The sequence below is a fragment of the Chlamydotis macqueenii genome, chromosome 10 (assembly GCF_036417535.1).
Source record: "Chlamydotis macqueenii isolate bChlMac1 chromosome 10, bChlMac1.mat, whole genome shotgun sequence".
NCBI classification, from domain to species: Eukaryota; Metazoa; Chordata; class Aves; order Otidiformes; family Otididae; genus Chlamydotis; species Chlamydotis macqueenii.
Window position 1 is genome coordinate 4,855,518 of NC_141565.1, and position 14,149 is coordinate 4,869,666.

General features: G+C 42.3%; 1 protein-coding gene across 2 annotated transcripts in view; it reads right to left on the bottom strand.

Moving 5' to 3' along the window:
- The window catches only part of RAD54L2 (RAD54 like 2), a 47,742-nt gene extending 33,924 nt beyond the window's left edge, over positions 1-13,818 (bottom strand). For both annotated transcript variants that reach the window (XM_086755948.1, XM_086755943.1), the window contains exon 1: positions 13,668-13,818. In XM_086755948.1, the coding sequence (XP_086612074.1) occupies positions 13,668-13,818 (151 nt within the window). The remainder of the gene's footprint in view (positions 1-13,667) is intronic.
- Between the last annotated feature and the right edge of the window lie 331 nt (positions 13,819-14,149).

The following is a 14,149-nucleotide window of genomic DNA, read 5'->3' on the forward strand; positions in this document are numbered from 1 at the left end:
TAAGGTTTCTGAAAATAACTTTGGTAAATAGCTCCTAGTGCTTGAACCCACCCCGTCGGTGTGACGGGAATCAGTACGCATATATCCTCCCTGCACCCAGCCGAGACAGACCAGGGTCACTGTTACATAACTAGTTAAATATGCCTCGTGTTCAGCCTAAATAAAAATTGTCACTATCTCCTCCCCTGCTTGGAGTGAAACAACACAGCCCTGCCTGAGGTAGCTGCTGCTCCACTGGGGACCGATGCCTGGAGCTGCGCTGCCCGGCCGGTTTGGCTTCAGTACATGTTCCCCATCAGCGGGTGCAACCTCAGTTACGCCTGGGAAAAGTTTTAAAAGAGAGAAGAAGAGCAGGGAGGCTGAGTGGGTGTGTACGGGGGAGGTCTCTCTCCTGTCTCCAGCGGCGAAGCTGCACACCGTTCGGATCGAGTCCCATTCACTCAGCTCGTGATCCAGTTCAACTAGTGGCAGAGACCAAGGCTGAGAATAAAATAAAAATCCTTACATAACCATTCAGGCTCTGGCGGGGCCCCACGCAAGGGGAATCCCAACAGACAACAGGACTTTCAGAGCAGGGCACACGCGGGACCGTAATTGCACTTCCAAGTTTCACAGCACAAAAGGAAAAGAGGTGGGGAATGAGTTGCAAAAAGAAGTACAGAATTTTTGGCTTAGAGAACCAGCCTGGTATCTGTGACTTTATGAACTATTTGCATGATGCCTGCTAACTTCCAAGAAATCTGGACAACTGAGACTGAAACCCGAGTAATTCCTTGGGAGCTGGTAATCTGTTTGCACAATAATAGGCGAAAGAGCATCCTGTTCACTTCGTTAAATCAGCAGCTCCTACAGCATGGCATCACTAGTCTGCAGAAGGCTCTCAGTGCAGCAAACAGACTACGAATGAGATTTCCCAGTTTTTAGGAAACAACCTTTCAGAGTTTGTGAAGCGCAAGCTCATTCGAAGGAAGTCTTCCTCCTCATCATCCATCAGCACTAGCAGGACAGGTACAGGAAGAGAATAAGTACTTTAAAGCTGTGGTTGAACCCCTAAAGGCTAACCATCATGCCCAGCTTTCTTCAGTGCTACAGAGACTTTTTCCATGCCTGATTCCCTTCACAGGCATACCCACTGCCAGTAACAAACAGTAAACCCGGGCTGATAGACACGTAATGAAATCAGCTCGCTGCTGGCGAGCATTTGTCCATGTAATGAAGTCAGCTCTCTGCTTTAAACAACCGGCAAGTGAGAGTCAGGAAAACCAGGACGGGCACAAAAAGCCCAAAGCAGGCTGAATCTGAACAGCCCTGGCACAGACCTGCAGGGCTTCAGGACAACGTGCTGCACTCCTGACAGTAAAGGCTGATCTAGAGGTCTGCAAACGCAGCCAGGGCAGAGCCCCGTTACCCTTTGTGTGACTCCAGCCCTTTTTAATAGACCTTTCATTCGAGAGCGTGGAGGAGCGTAGTGAATGCTTGCTACAATTAACATATCCTCATCGCTTCAGGGTACATCACAACTCTGAAACAAACCCAAGGTGCTATTTTCATAATCAGAGCCATACAAACTTTATCAAAGAAAAGATGAACTGTATTAAAATAAAGAAGCTTGGTAACAAGACAGCCTTTCACCTATGTCACAGATCCAAACAGCCGGGCTGGTACACAAGAACACACAGTGTTTATCAAGAGGGGAAAGAGGGATAAATATATTAAGAAAAGCACATAGCTGAGGATCTCGCAGAGGGCCTTATAAGGACTTTGCAGGGCTGGAATAAATAACCAAACGTGACCTCAGCATCTGACCTAACAGATTTATGAAACTGGGAAGCAAGATTTTAAGACAATTATTTGTGTAAATACAACTAGGTACGTTCCAAGGCATGCTTATCACAGCAATCAAGCACAAGGAAAATGGTAGTTCAATACACGGGGGGAAACAGGCGACCTATACCTGTCCTTCTCCATGCAGCAGTAAAAAGGGAATTTCCTTCTCCTTAGTGTGCAAAACGGCAAGGAATTTTTCTAGCTTTTCTGCTCACAACAGCCTACTGGTGAGGCCATCACTGTTAGCCCTGATAAATACATATTCACACAGACAAGAATGAGATCTGCCAGAAACAGTCAGTTTATAAAATGATCTCCTCATGGAAAGTAATCTTGTTATAGATAAGCCCATTTACTGCATAGCTTTTCTGTGAGGCCTGCCTTGCCAGTAAGGAAGAATGCTCTCCCTCCCTTACAGGGTCTGAAATCTCACCTAGCTGTCATACCTCACCTACCTCATGCTCAAACCACAAGCTCTTTGCAACTGTACAGCTGTGCTGTACATCAAAAGAGGCTTCTCAAGAAACTGCTGTCACTTGAGAGGTTCCCTTGCAAACAACACAGGAGATTCTCCTGTTAAAAAGAATCACTACAAAATTTGTATTTTCATAGAGTATCAAGAGAAAGGCCCTTCAGAATATGTTTTTTATTTATCTGATAGTCTTTTGAGAAGCAATGTCAGCATCCCTGAGCACTGCGAATTCATAAGGGTTAAAATACACACCTAAATCTGCCTACACACATAAAAAGCTTGATCGTAATTTTTTTCAGGACACTAGCTCCTCTGTATAGCAGAGAACACTGGAGACAGGGGGTGTGTGTCAAACTAAACTCAGTTCAACTAAAAAGTTTGAACAAAATATCCCAAAAACATACCACAAGTGACTCCCCTTTCCCATCCTTTCAAGCTGGAGTAGCTCCTTTCCCATCCTTTCGAGTAGCTCCATCCCATACCCATCTATGCCTGTTCTCCACCTTGAACCTGATTCTCTCAACCCCCTGCTCCCCTTGCCAAGCTCTGCAGGCCAAGCAGCTCTGGGACCGCTCAACATTCACTTGATCCAAGCCCACCAAGCGCAGCACAGGTGAGAAGCACTGGAGCCATAACGTGCCACCATGCTTTTGGGCCCTGCAAGCTAGGGTGGTTCCCTTCTCTCCAACGACTGCCCTGCGTGCTGTTCACCCTCAATGTTGCCCTGCAGAACAGACCTTCCTTGCCCATCTTCGACTGCTCCACGCTGGCTGTGCAGTCCTTTCCCCATCCCACAGCTTTCATTCTCACATCCACCAGCTGCTTCTGCGCAACCCGCTGATCACCAACAAGTAGAGAAGCTGCCTACACATTTGAATTGTTTGTAAGTTATTAAACACAAACAAAGTTTGACAGCCAAATTTCACTCTTGATTATCAGCTGCTAGTGGCACATACAAATATCATTAAGGCCACCATCCCCGTCCTGCTTTCCATGTTATTTTAGCAACACGGAAAACACAACAGTGTGTATCCAAGTATCAGGTTTGAGTTTGTTACGATACAAGGTGGTGTCTGTCAACCTAAAACAGTTCAGACGGAATCAGATGCAAACTCCACGACACTATTCCCTGGCCACTGAGTATTGACTGGGCTTTGAGCATCGTTTCCTTTTTAAACAGACACTGCACTGTAAATAAAAACTCTTTTTGAGTAAGATCTAAACCAACCATGGAAAAACAGAGGAGTCTTTCCATTGACTTCAGTGAGTTTTGGACTGAACTGTAAAGCATAAAGTTTGATCAATCTGTTTCTTCTCATTTTATTAACCGGGGCGGGGAGGAGCTGATAACGTAACAAAAATCTAAGCGCACAAAATACAGGCAGTGATGAAACACAGTGCTTTCTGCAAACACTTTTCAGACTGTCACTGCGGCAAAATATTCTCTGCTTCAGACTTCAGTCCCAGGCCTTCAGAGGTTGTTCAAATGCACTGAGGAAAACAAGCTGTTACTAGACAAGATGTAATGATTTTAAGTGGAAGGATTTCTATCACAGATATTTCTCATCATCTTAATCAAAGCTAAATCCATTGAGTTACAATCCCAGTCATATTCAAGTTACATTTCTGCTGCTGAAGATGATATAATGTGTTTGTGCACCATAGAAGAGGGATTTTGTACAATTTTAATTTCATTCCGGTTTTCACCAGAGTGCAAATTTGACATAAATCGCAAGCTAAGAGTACACAGAAGTGCCATTTAAAAGTTGCTTCTAACAGTGCAACTATTGAAATATTTTACATAGATGATTACCTACAGATATTTTAATTGCAAAATTTGTTTTGACAGAGATTTAAACTACAAGTTTCTGTTCACCTAGCCCAAACATTTTATCTTGTAGCTTTCTCCTGTCTCATTCCTATTTGCACATTCGCAAGAGAAAATAACGTCTTCTGCCTCCTACTTAGAATTTTTTCAGACTGAGTCAGTGAACTGCATGCTGAAGAAAATGTGAACAAGACATTTTCAACATCTGTAGTACAAACTATCGTTATTAAAATAAAAAATGGTTATTGCATCAAAAAACTTTGATCCAAATGATGAGCCAGACGCTTCTGAAAGTTCAGTGTTGCAGTTTTCTATAAAGTCTAAGCAGGAAATTAAAATGACAAATAAAGCAAATAACTGTGATGTGATATGGTGTTTTAAAATCTGAAGAATACTTCTAATTTAATTAAAACACTTCCTCCTCCTTCCAAACTCACTGCCACTTCTTGGCTAAAAATATAATACTTGTACAACACATAGCTACATCCACATTTTATTTAACCAGTCATTAAAAACAGCACAATCTCAGATAAACTAAGGAAAAACGGAAATAAGGACCCCTTGCATAGTCTCAACTCAAATGCAGAACAGAGAAGCGTTTCACTCAGTACATTTGAAAATAAAAGAGGTGCTGCCTAAAATGTGAAGCAGAGGATTTTAACTTTGGCTTCATCACAGTCACTAGACGACCTTGGCAAAGTCACTTTGCCACTCCTTACCTGTGCAAGAGGGAAAATACCACGTTACAAATTTGCTAATTAGTTTCCTTGTGATTTCATCATGGTTTCAGAAGTTGCAGAAGACAGAGTATGGTATCTAGCAGCAATGACTAGGTGTGGTACAAAGCTGACTAATGAAAACATATACGGGGGGGGGGGGAAGGTACGAAACATGACAGAAAAATGTGACTGTCCTTCGTTAGGGATTCTCTGGCTGCTTTGTGAAAAGAGAAAAGCAAGTTTTTGGCCAATAAAGCACAGCCCCCCATATCCTGCAAAGCCTATGAGAAAAGCAGGAAGAAACAAGAGACTTCCCTCCATGGAAGCTTTGGAGCAATTCTTTGTTCAGCTAATAACTGCTCGCTCATTGACCCTGCTCCTCGTGCATTCATGCTACTCTCATGGTTGTGAGAAAAGAGCTTTAAGAAAAAAGAGCATGTAGCTACAGGTAAAAACACATTTGAAGAAATCCAGATACTTAAACAAAGAAAATGCAGAGCCATGGACATGGGCTGTTCTTGAACTACATAGAAGGATTTCTATTTTGTATTCCACCATACGCAATAGATCAAAGGGAAGGAGGAAGAAAAGGGGAAAAAAAAAGCGTGGCTAGTTATAACACCGCAGCATTTCACAAGATCAGCCAGTCCCTGAGCCGAGTCGGCGAGTCTGAAGGAAGCAGAGCTCTGGCGTCATCGCCTCCTTTTAAAGAAGTAAAGCAAGTCATTACTCCAGGTTATGTAACACTTAGACTATGCCAGACTGTGTGCCACCCTCTCGGAGAGGAAGCTGCTGTCAGAGAGCCTGGGAGTGGGGCAGAGGAGTCACAAACGTTTCCTTTCGGAGCTTCCCCTTGCTCAGGATAAGCAGAGGAGACGGGGAATAGCCTGCACCTCCAGACAGAGCAGGCAGACGGCGAAAGGCTCAGCAACTAACCTGCAACATCGTCAGTCTGTAACTCCCTGTGAAGGGGGCTGGGGGACAGCTCTCATCAGGATCTCATCCTTCCTTCCCACAGCAGCCTTCAAGCCACAGTTGAACCGCTGAGAACAACCTAGTTCACAGGGTTAGTTAAAATACTGGAATCTGTCATTAAAACCCCCATGAACCCCAGGCACCACTCCGCCTACACTCCACTCCATTCCTGCTACCTTCCTCTATTCCTTCCAGATTTGTGGGCAAAGAGCCTGTACACAAGGGACTTCCACCTGCCTCTGCCACCTTCCAACACCCAAAACTGCCCCAACACAAACAAAATTCCTGGGAAGGCAAGCTGCAGCTTCGAGTTCGGCAGAACCGTGGAACAGTTCCGGTTGGAAGGGATCTTTAAAGGTCACCTAGTCCAACCCCCCTGCAAGGAGAACTAACAAAGTGTATGGTACTGGGTGTTCCCAGCAAAGCACCCAAGAGGATCTTTTTTTAATGTCACCATTTAGTGAGTCCAGTGAAGCCACTTCAAGGGAGCTGGGTGCCTGCCACAGGGTCTGGACGGGCATTAGCAGCTTTCAAACAGCGTGCTGGGTACACAGACACTTGCTAGCCGGGCAGGTCCAAACCCCGCAGACTGCACACAGAAACACCATTTGTTCCTAAAGACAGACTTTACTACAGGGAAACTGCCAGAATAAAAATAATGGGCAAAATGCCCAGCCTTCTGCAAGGAAACAAAGTTCCCAGAGAAATCAGTGGGGCTTTTGCCTAAATGAGAGGCAAACCTTCTTCCCTGCAATTTCAACGTAACCTTTCTGCACTGCTCAGTAACCAGGATTGCTAGATCTGCCAATGCTAGTATCCGGTCTCTTTTCACCTTTGACACTAACTATATCTTCTGTATTTTATTCAGCGGGATTGTGGAAACATAGAAGACAGCCAGCTCCTAATTCTCTGGGTCTTAGAAAACCAACACAAGTCTCAAATGCAAGATTTGCGGAGGCAGACAGCGTATGCTTAGCAGACACAAAGCAACTTTGGAGATGCTTTTATCCTTTCAGGAACAGAGAAAACAATAAAACCCCCTCAGCTTCTTAGTTATTAGCAAGTCACCTGAGAAACGCATCCAATATCTGTACCCGAGATAGAGGCAGGTTTGCTGCCTGAGTTTTCCACAACCAGCTGACTTGCGATTGAGTCCCACGGTCTGCACCCGTATGATAAAGCACATTTAAACACTCTGATCCATAAGGATCAATTTCTAGGGTAATGCAATTTCCCTCAACAATTTGATAAGGTTTAAACACATGCCAATATGCAGGTTATTAATTCACAAGCAAATTCTTTCACATGTAGAGCTTAATTTTGTATCTCTATGATATCACACATGCCATCCTCTTTGCATACAACTATCGGCTTGGAAGACAGTCTACGTAAAGTCTACAAGCATTAAAATCTACCTGGTTGTTTAAAAACAGCAAAGCCCACAGTGGTGCACAGAATTTCAGGTTTGGTTTCTCAGCTTTACAAAGACCAAGGCCATTGCAGAGGCAACAAACTTACTGTTGAGAAGAGGTTTGCTTCCCCCAGGATATGCCCTTCTAGCTTCTTGAGAAATAGTACTGGTGGACTCTAGAGGGAGCTGCGTCCAACCACAAGTAACCAAAATAAAAAAAAACATTAAGATAGGAAAGTCCATCAAGAAGGAAAAAATGGAAATACGTCAATCACCACTCTTCTCTTCCCCCCAAGAAATCTACCTTGCGCTCTGCAAACAGTAACTTGTAGATTAAATTACTTGTAGATTAAATTGCTGGCACCAGAGCAGAGCTTAAAATTAAAGGAACCCTCCTGATAGTCTTCAGTGCTTTTCTAGATCTAGGGAAGTCCTGACTTTTGTTTCTTTCCACACCTTTTTCTCCAACTCATCCACTTGCCACCAACAAAAAGAGCCTCCTCTCCACTCCAAGCTTATTCCAACAGGCCTGAGCCTTTCCTCAGCCCCTGCCACCAGCCTCCAGCTAAACAAGGACAAGAGATCAAAGCACATGTATCACTAGTCTGAGGCAGAAAGCAAGAAGTGATCAAATCCATTGTGCCCCTGTACTGCAGCACATGGAAGCATTTCACTAAAGAGTTCCTCAAAGAGCAGCTATCGTCTCTGAGGCTGCCTTGACCTTGGGATGCCCATCTACCCTCGATACCACCCGAAGACACAGCTGTGAAAAGCTGATTCCTAAAAGGAGTTGAAAGATTAAAGTATGTATTTGCTCCTCCTCTTCTTAAGGAATGCATTTCATTTTCTAGTAAACAGGGAGGACAATTTAAAACCAGTGTTTCCTAAGAGAAAACGGCGTGCAGTCTGGTCAAAAATAAAAGGCAAAAAGATTTCAGGTTGCTGAGACTAATCTCCATTTACCAATACAAGCAGGATCATTCAAGTCAAGTAAAAAGTGCAGGTGAATGACCTGAAGGCAGCTCCTCTGGGTTTTTTTTTTGTTTGTTTTGTTTTGGTTTGGTTTTATTTCATCCAGCAGTACAGACCTTTCTAAATCTGGATATAAAATGACAAAGAATAGGATATCAGGGTAGCAGGGTAATATTCAGGAGACTGTCTGTGCTCTGCCTCTCAGTTTCACACAGGTGAGCATAACATGACCTAATTTATAAGAATAACTTCAGATAAAAAGTAAAAACTCGTGTACATGAGCCTGTTAAATGAACAGATTTATACCAAACACTTCTCTCTCTTCCCCTGTAAGAACAGAAATTTGTTCTATTCCCAACCCCACACATCCAGCTGGGGACTCCCACATGCACCAGTTTTGTTTTGTTCCAGCACTTTGTTGGGGAGAGGAAAAGAGGGAATGATTTTGGGGTGGGAAGCGCATGAGTAACACGATCTCCCAAGATAAGCAGCAGCTCTCTGCACCTCAAGAATGCACTCATGTATCATTCAAAAAACATTAACTCACACTTCCCTACGACTTTAAAAACTGATTTCTAAAATAATTTCAGCTTTAATAACTCCAGGTGCTAATGAACTTCCTAGTAAGCATGACATTGACTACTGACTTTTCCCCTCAGGTTAGATAAGGAAATTATCCAGGCAGCTAAAAAATTGATTTCACTTTCAATGTAATTGCACCCCTCGCTGCACACACCACGATGATGAGCCACAAAGAAACATCACATTAAACAAAATCCATTCTTGCTATAATTTCACACCAACATTTTTTTTCCACAATCACCAAGTGTGCGAAGCTGATGCAGCTGTACCCCTTTACATAAACGGGCTTTCCTCTAGCAAGTATTCAAGGAAAGCACAGGTCTTTTCAAACCCGAGTTGACAGTGGCTGCCATCTGAAGACAAGTACTTCTGCCTTGGTACCTTGGAAAACTCAAAACTGTGAGTACCAAGTGTCACACTCACGTTCAAACAAAAAGCAGCCATTGAAATACATTCTGGGTCATACTTCAGAAACAAGAGGTAACTGTTTGAATCTGTTATAGTCCTATCAAATGTCACAGACAAGGACAAGCACAGTTTTAAGAGGCTAGGAGGAGGAAAAGGATCTCTTTCGCCTCACTAACCTCCTGTCCCAATCTTTCAGAGGTTCTGAGACTTGGCCCTGGTGCTTTCACCCTACTAACAAGCTACTGTGCAAAAGAGGAGTGTGTGTCCTCCACTCACTGGGACTTGTGACTCTGTACCACCAGCACAACTGTGCTATTCATTCACTCCTCTCTTAGGGTCCGTATGTCCACAGAAACCCCACGCAGAGCTGTTCTGCTTTGCTCTAGCACTTTGTCAGGGAGGAGTAGGAACAGTATGAGTTTGAGGTAGGAAGACAGAGTGCTGACTGCCCCCATCTTCTCCGGTTCTCGACTAGTCAACCAGAGATGTCACGGAGCTGGCACGTCCCCAGCCCTGGAGAAAGACAGACGGGATGGGACAGGAGAAAACAAGCAAAGCAGACAACACAGTGCCGAAGACAAGGCTAATTGTGTCATTATTGTGTCATATCACAATAGTAACTTTTAATACACTAATATTTGGTGTTGCCTGGTACATTTGTACATTAAGAATTGCAGTACTACTGTGGTACTGGAAAATTGTCCACTGCTTTACCCCAGAAGTACTGAGTCCAATCCCTGTCTGCTGTACCACACACTGTAATGCAAACAGAACTAGGAGTCTTTGAGAACAGTGTCTGAATGCCTGTGCTCACTAAGGCATCTTTCAGATAAATGAAACAATCAGCTCTTTAAACTTTTACCCCTGAGTTACCCTTTTAAAAAGTGTTTAACCTGTATACTTAGAGGTAAGAAAACAAGCAACTTGCCATCACTGTTACCTGCAGAATTACATCAATACGTATGAGTAAGAGAAAATTAATTCCAGAGACTTCAATCAGAATAATCCAAAGACATTCAGAAAGTGAAAAAAGCAGAGCACTACAGTAGGATTCGTTCAAACACTCAATAGCTTTCCTCAGGAAAGCTCTGAGGTATGAACAGTCCTTGCATTTGAAACCATCTGTAAAATCCATATTGGAGATTTGTTTCTTCTTTGCTCAAATTTGCTTTTATTCCTATGGAGCTCTACACAGCCCTGAGCAACTACTAGGATCAGAGAAGTAGTACAGGACTTGAAACAGCCCTTTATCTCTACAGTCATCAGTACATCACATTTCTAGTGAAGAGGATTTAGGGAGTTAACGAGAAGAGTTCTTGGCAGTCACGCATTGATATCACAAAATCGAACATGATAAAACAAGTGCAGCTACCCACAAGTGATGAGAAAACAGATGCAGTGGGCAGGGATGACAAGCTGGAAAAGCAGTGGAAGCCTCCGGCTAGGACTGAAGCGTGCTGCTAGGATGGGCGTGCAGTCTTGCAGCCACTGGGAAGGTGTTGTAAGTGTTAGGGTAGGTATGTCCCAGAAGTGCTCTAGAGAAAAAGACTAAAGCTGTACAGGCTCATACACATGATACTAATGTTCATTAACTGACCAGCATTGAAGAAGTGTACAAAGCATGTGAGCTGTGTGGTTATTAACTCCCACTTATTCTGAAATATTCAGAAAACTAGCCTTCCGTGCTCTTTTTCTTCCTTGGTGACAGGAGGAGAAGGTTTGGGAACTGCTTTCAATCAAGACTGAAAGTCTGTACCACGAACGGCCAAACTACAGAAAACTCCGGACCACCTATGGAACAGCTTTTACCAAATGCAAACAAAACTTCAGGTTCTCAGAGCAGAAATAAGAAAAACTACACAAAAACTGAAGATAGCACTCTTAATTACCAAAATGTAAAAGAACACTAAGAAAATTCTGAAACTGAAACCGCCACAAGTATTAATTCCACACCTTTATATAAAAAAGATTAAAATGGGTTAAATGTGCAAAACACAAGTTACTGCTAAGTCTGAGACCAGACTACCCACCACCAACAGGTGTGGATTATATGACATTAACCCTGGAAGGTTCAGAAGTAATCTGAGTCACCATTAAAACATGGAAAACCTACATTCCCAAAACAAAGCCATTATTTGGCAAGCAAGCAGTAAAAATGTTAGTTTTATAATTGTTATAATCACTATTATTTAAAACAAGTAATCAGTTTCAGTTTGGAGAAAATATATATGCAGCCTGTCACCCTTCCAAGGAAATAACTGTGAAAAATGAACAATCTTTTAAATCTTGCAGTGCCAGAAATATGCAAGACCCTGTCCACAAGGGAAGGATCCCCTCAGGATCCCTAACGGAACATCTACAGAACAGGAGGGGAGGAGAACAGTACAGCTGGGAACAGGGAAAACAACATTTTAACAGAAATTACTAAAATTAAGCTTTTAAAAAGCTTCATAGTATAAACATTAGAGCACTCACTTCCTTCTTGTGAATAAAAGTAAGTATCTGTTCCTAAGAGGATTTTTATGAATGAGGGTCATCTACATAGAGACAGGAGTATAACCATCAGATGTGCAAAATGAAATGATCCTCTTAATTCTGAAGGCAGCTATATTTCATAACAGCAGGAGACTGGTTTTATATTAGATCTAAGGTAATATAGATGTCCAATGACATTTCTGAGGTAGCATGTAGCTGTGAAGAGATGTAAGGAAAAGCAGAGTGGACACTTCCACAGGAAACAATAATTATACAGCTAAGCACACAGAAAGCGTCCTGATACTCTGGCAGACAGAATTAAAGCTGAAACAATCTGAAACCTCAGAGGCAATCTAGCTTTGCTGTGATTGTGAGACAGTTTTTCCTGTACCTAACGAACAACTATAAAAACATTTCATGTTAGTTACCTGTAAATTGTCTTTTTATTCTTCCTCATTACTTCCTACATTTGTTAAAATTCATTTTTAATTAGTCACTAAAAAAAATATATAGCACAAACATGTTCCTAGTGTTTAAGATGAAAATAAACAGCTGTCATTAATGACTAGCGGTGTTCTGATATACCTACATCAATTCTGTTTGCTTTGGAAAAAATAATCCTGAGAAACGATTACGAGTACTCAGCCACAATAATATAGATGTGGATGATAAAACAAATAGGTCTATGACAAAATAACCATGGGGAATGATCCACTTGGACACGGCATACAGCCACTCCTCTCTGTTAATAAAAGTTTGTCTACAACGTCATGCTTCCTATTGCTCCACTGGGCACAGGCTCCTGTCAACAAAGTGACAAGGTCACCGCCAGACTCTTTGAGACAAAGTAATCTGTGGCCCTTTAACTCTATCTCCTGAGAATTCCCTTGTTTCTTACCTGAACTTCCTCATTAGAAAAAGCTATCACGTGAATAAAACCAGACGAATAAAATTAAATGTAAACATTTTATAAGCATTTAAAATCAAAACAGCATCTTTGAGTAGCACGTGAAAGAATATTAAAAAAAACTAAAACCAACACTTGAGGACAACAATGTACTCTGAAATAAAAAATACTTTAGTAACTAGAAGAAGAGAAAAGTATCTATAACACATTCTACACTAAGAAAAGAAAGACTATTCTCAGTAAGCTGAAGTAGGTGCATTCAAAAATCACAATTTTAAAGGAAGCAAATACAGCATCCCCTTAGGCTCGGGCTGTAGTTTTACGATAAAAGGAGTTTGGCAGCAAATACAGCACAGGGAATCCCCACTCAAGCCATGCACACCTGTCTACGTGCCCTAAAACATCACCCCTTCTGCTGGACCAACAACATTTGTAGGATCATACCATGAACCAGAATAGTTACCTAATTTTGCTTAAATGCAACCCGCAGAGCAGAGGTCCTCAAACAGCTGTATTGGTCTGAACTGCAGAGAAGTGGGGCAGCTAGAACTGGGTGAGGATAGAAAGTGACAACTGACTTAGCACTGCCACCTTTCATACTGTAAAACAAACAAACCCTAACTTGTATGCTGTCAGAAAAGAACATTTTCCAGTTGTTAAAGATGATTACTGTAAGTGAACAATAATTGTCCATAGCATCCATTAAATTCTTCACCTATGGGCAAGCCAGTGATGTAAATATATTTAATTTCTCTGGATCCTTTCAATAAAACAATTTACAACTACTTGTATTATTTACCTCTTTATATAACTGCTTACTCAGAATTTGTAGCTATTTAAAAAATTCTATCCTCCTTACAATTTATGCTTGTGGCTTGTTTTCATTATGGAAATTTTTTTTGGCCAGTAGGCCAAATTTAACCTATATTAAATCCCTGTTTAAACTAAACACCCATACAGGCACTTCTCCCTACCAAGCGCTGGACAAATCCTAACCCTTAAGCTACCTATCAAGGTGTCACTCACCCAAATTAGTAACACCAGTTTTGTACAACAAATGTATGCAGAGATTCACAATCCCATTCACTTACCACTCTCATCAAGTAAGTCCTCCTCGTCATCCCCATCATTGTCCTCCTCCATCGCCTCCTCCTCATCTTCCTCCTCCTCCTCTTCCATATCCTCCTGCTCCAAGTCCGGGTCCAGGTCCGGATCACTCCCTGAGATTGACTCGTCTGACATGATTCCCAGTGGTGCTCCTTGTGCATTACCTGCTCATGTTCTATCGTGAGGCAGCCCTGCGAGAAAAGAGGTACATAATGAGCCCAGTAAACCCCAACCTTTGGGCCTCAAGGCTCAAAAATCACAGCAGGACTACTGCATATAAAAACACAAATCTGCCACCAGTCTGTTAAATAACCGTCATATCAGAGTGTGCACAAAATCCTGTGTAGAAAATGGCGCCATAAGCAACACATCGTAATGATATAGGCCTAGCATTGTAGAATCAATATCAGAACCAATATGCTACCTAATCACTCAAAACCCCACCTCTTTCTTGGTATTCTTGACA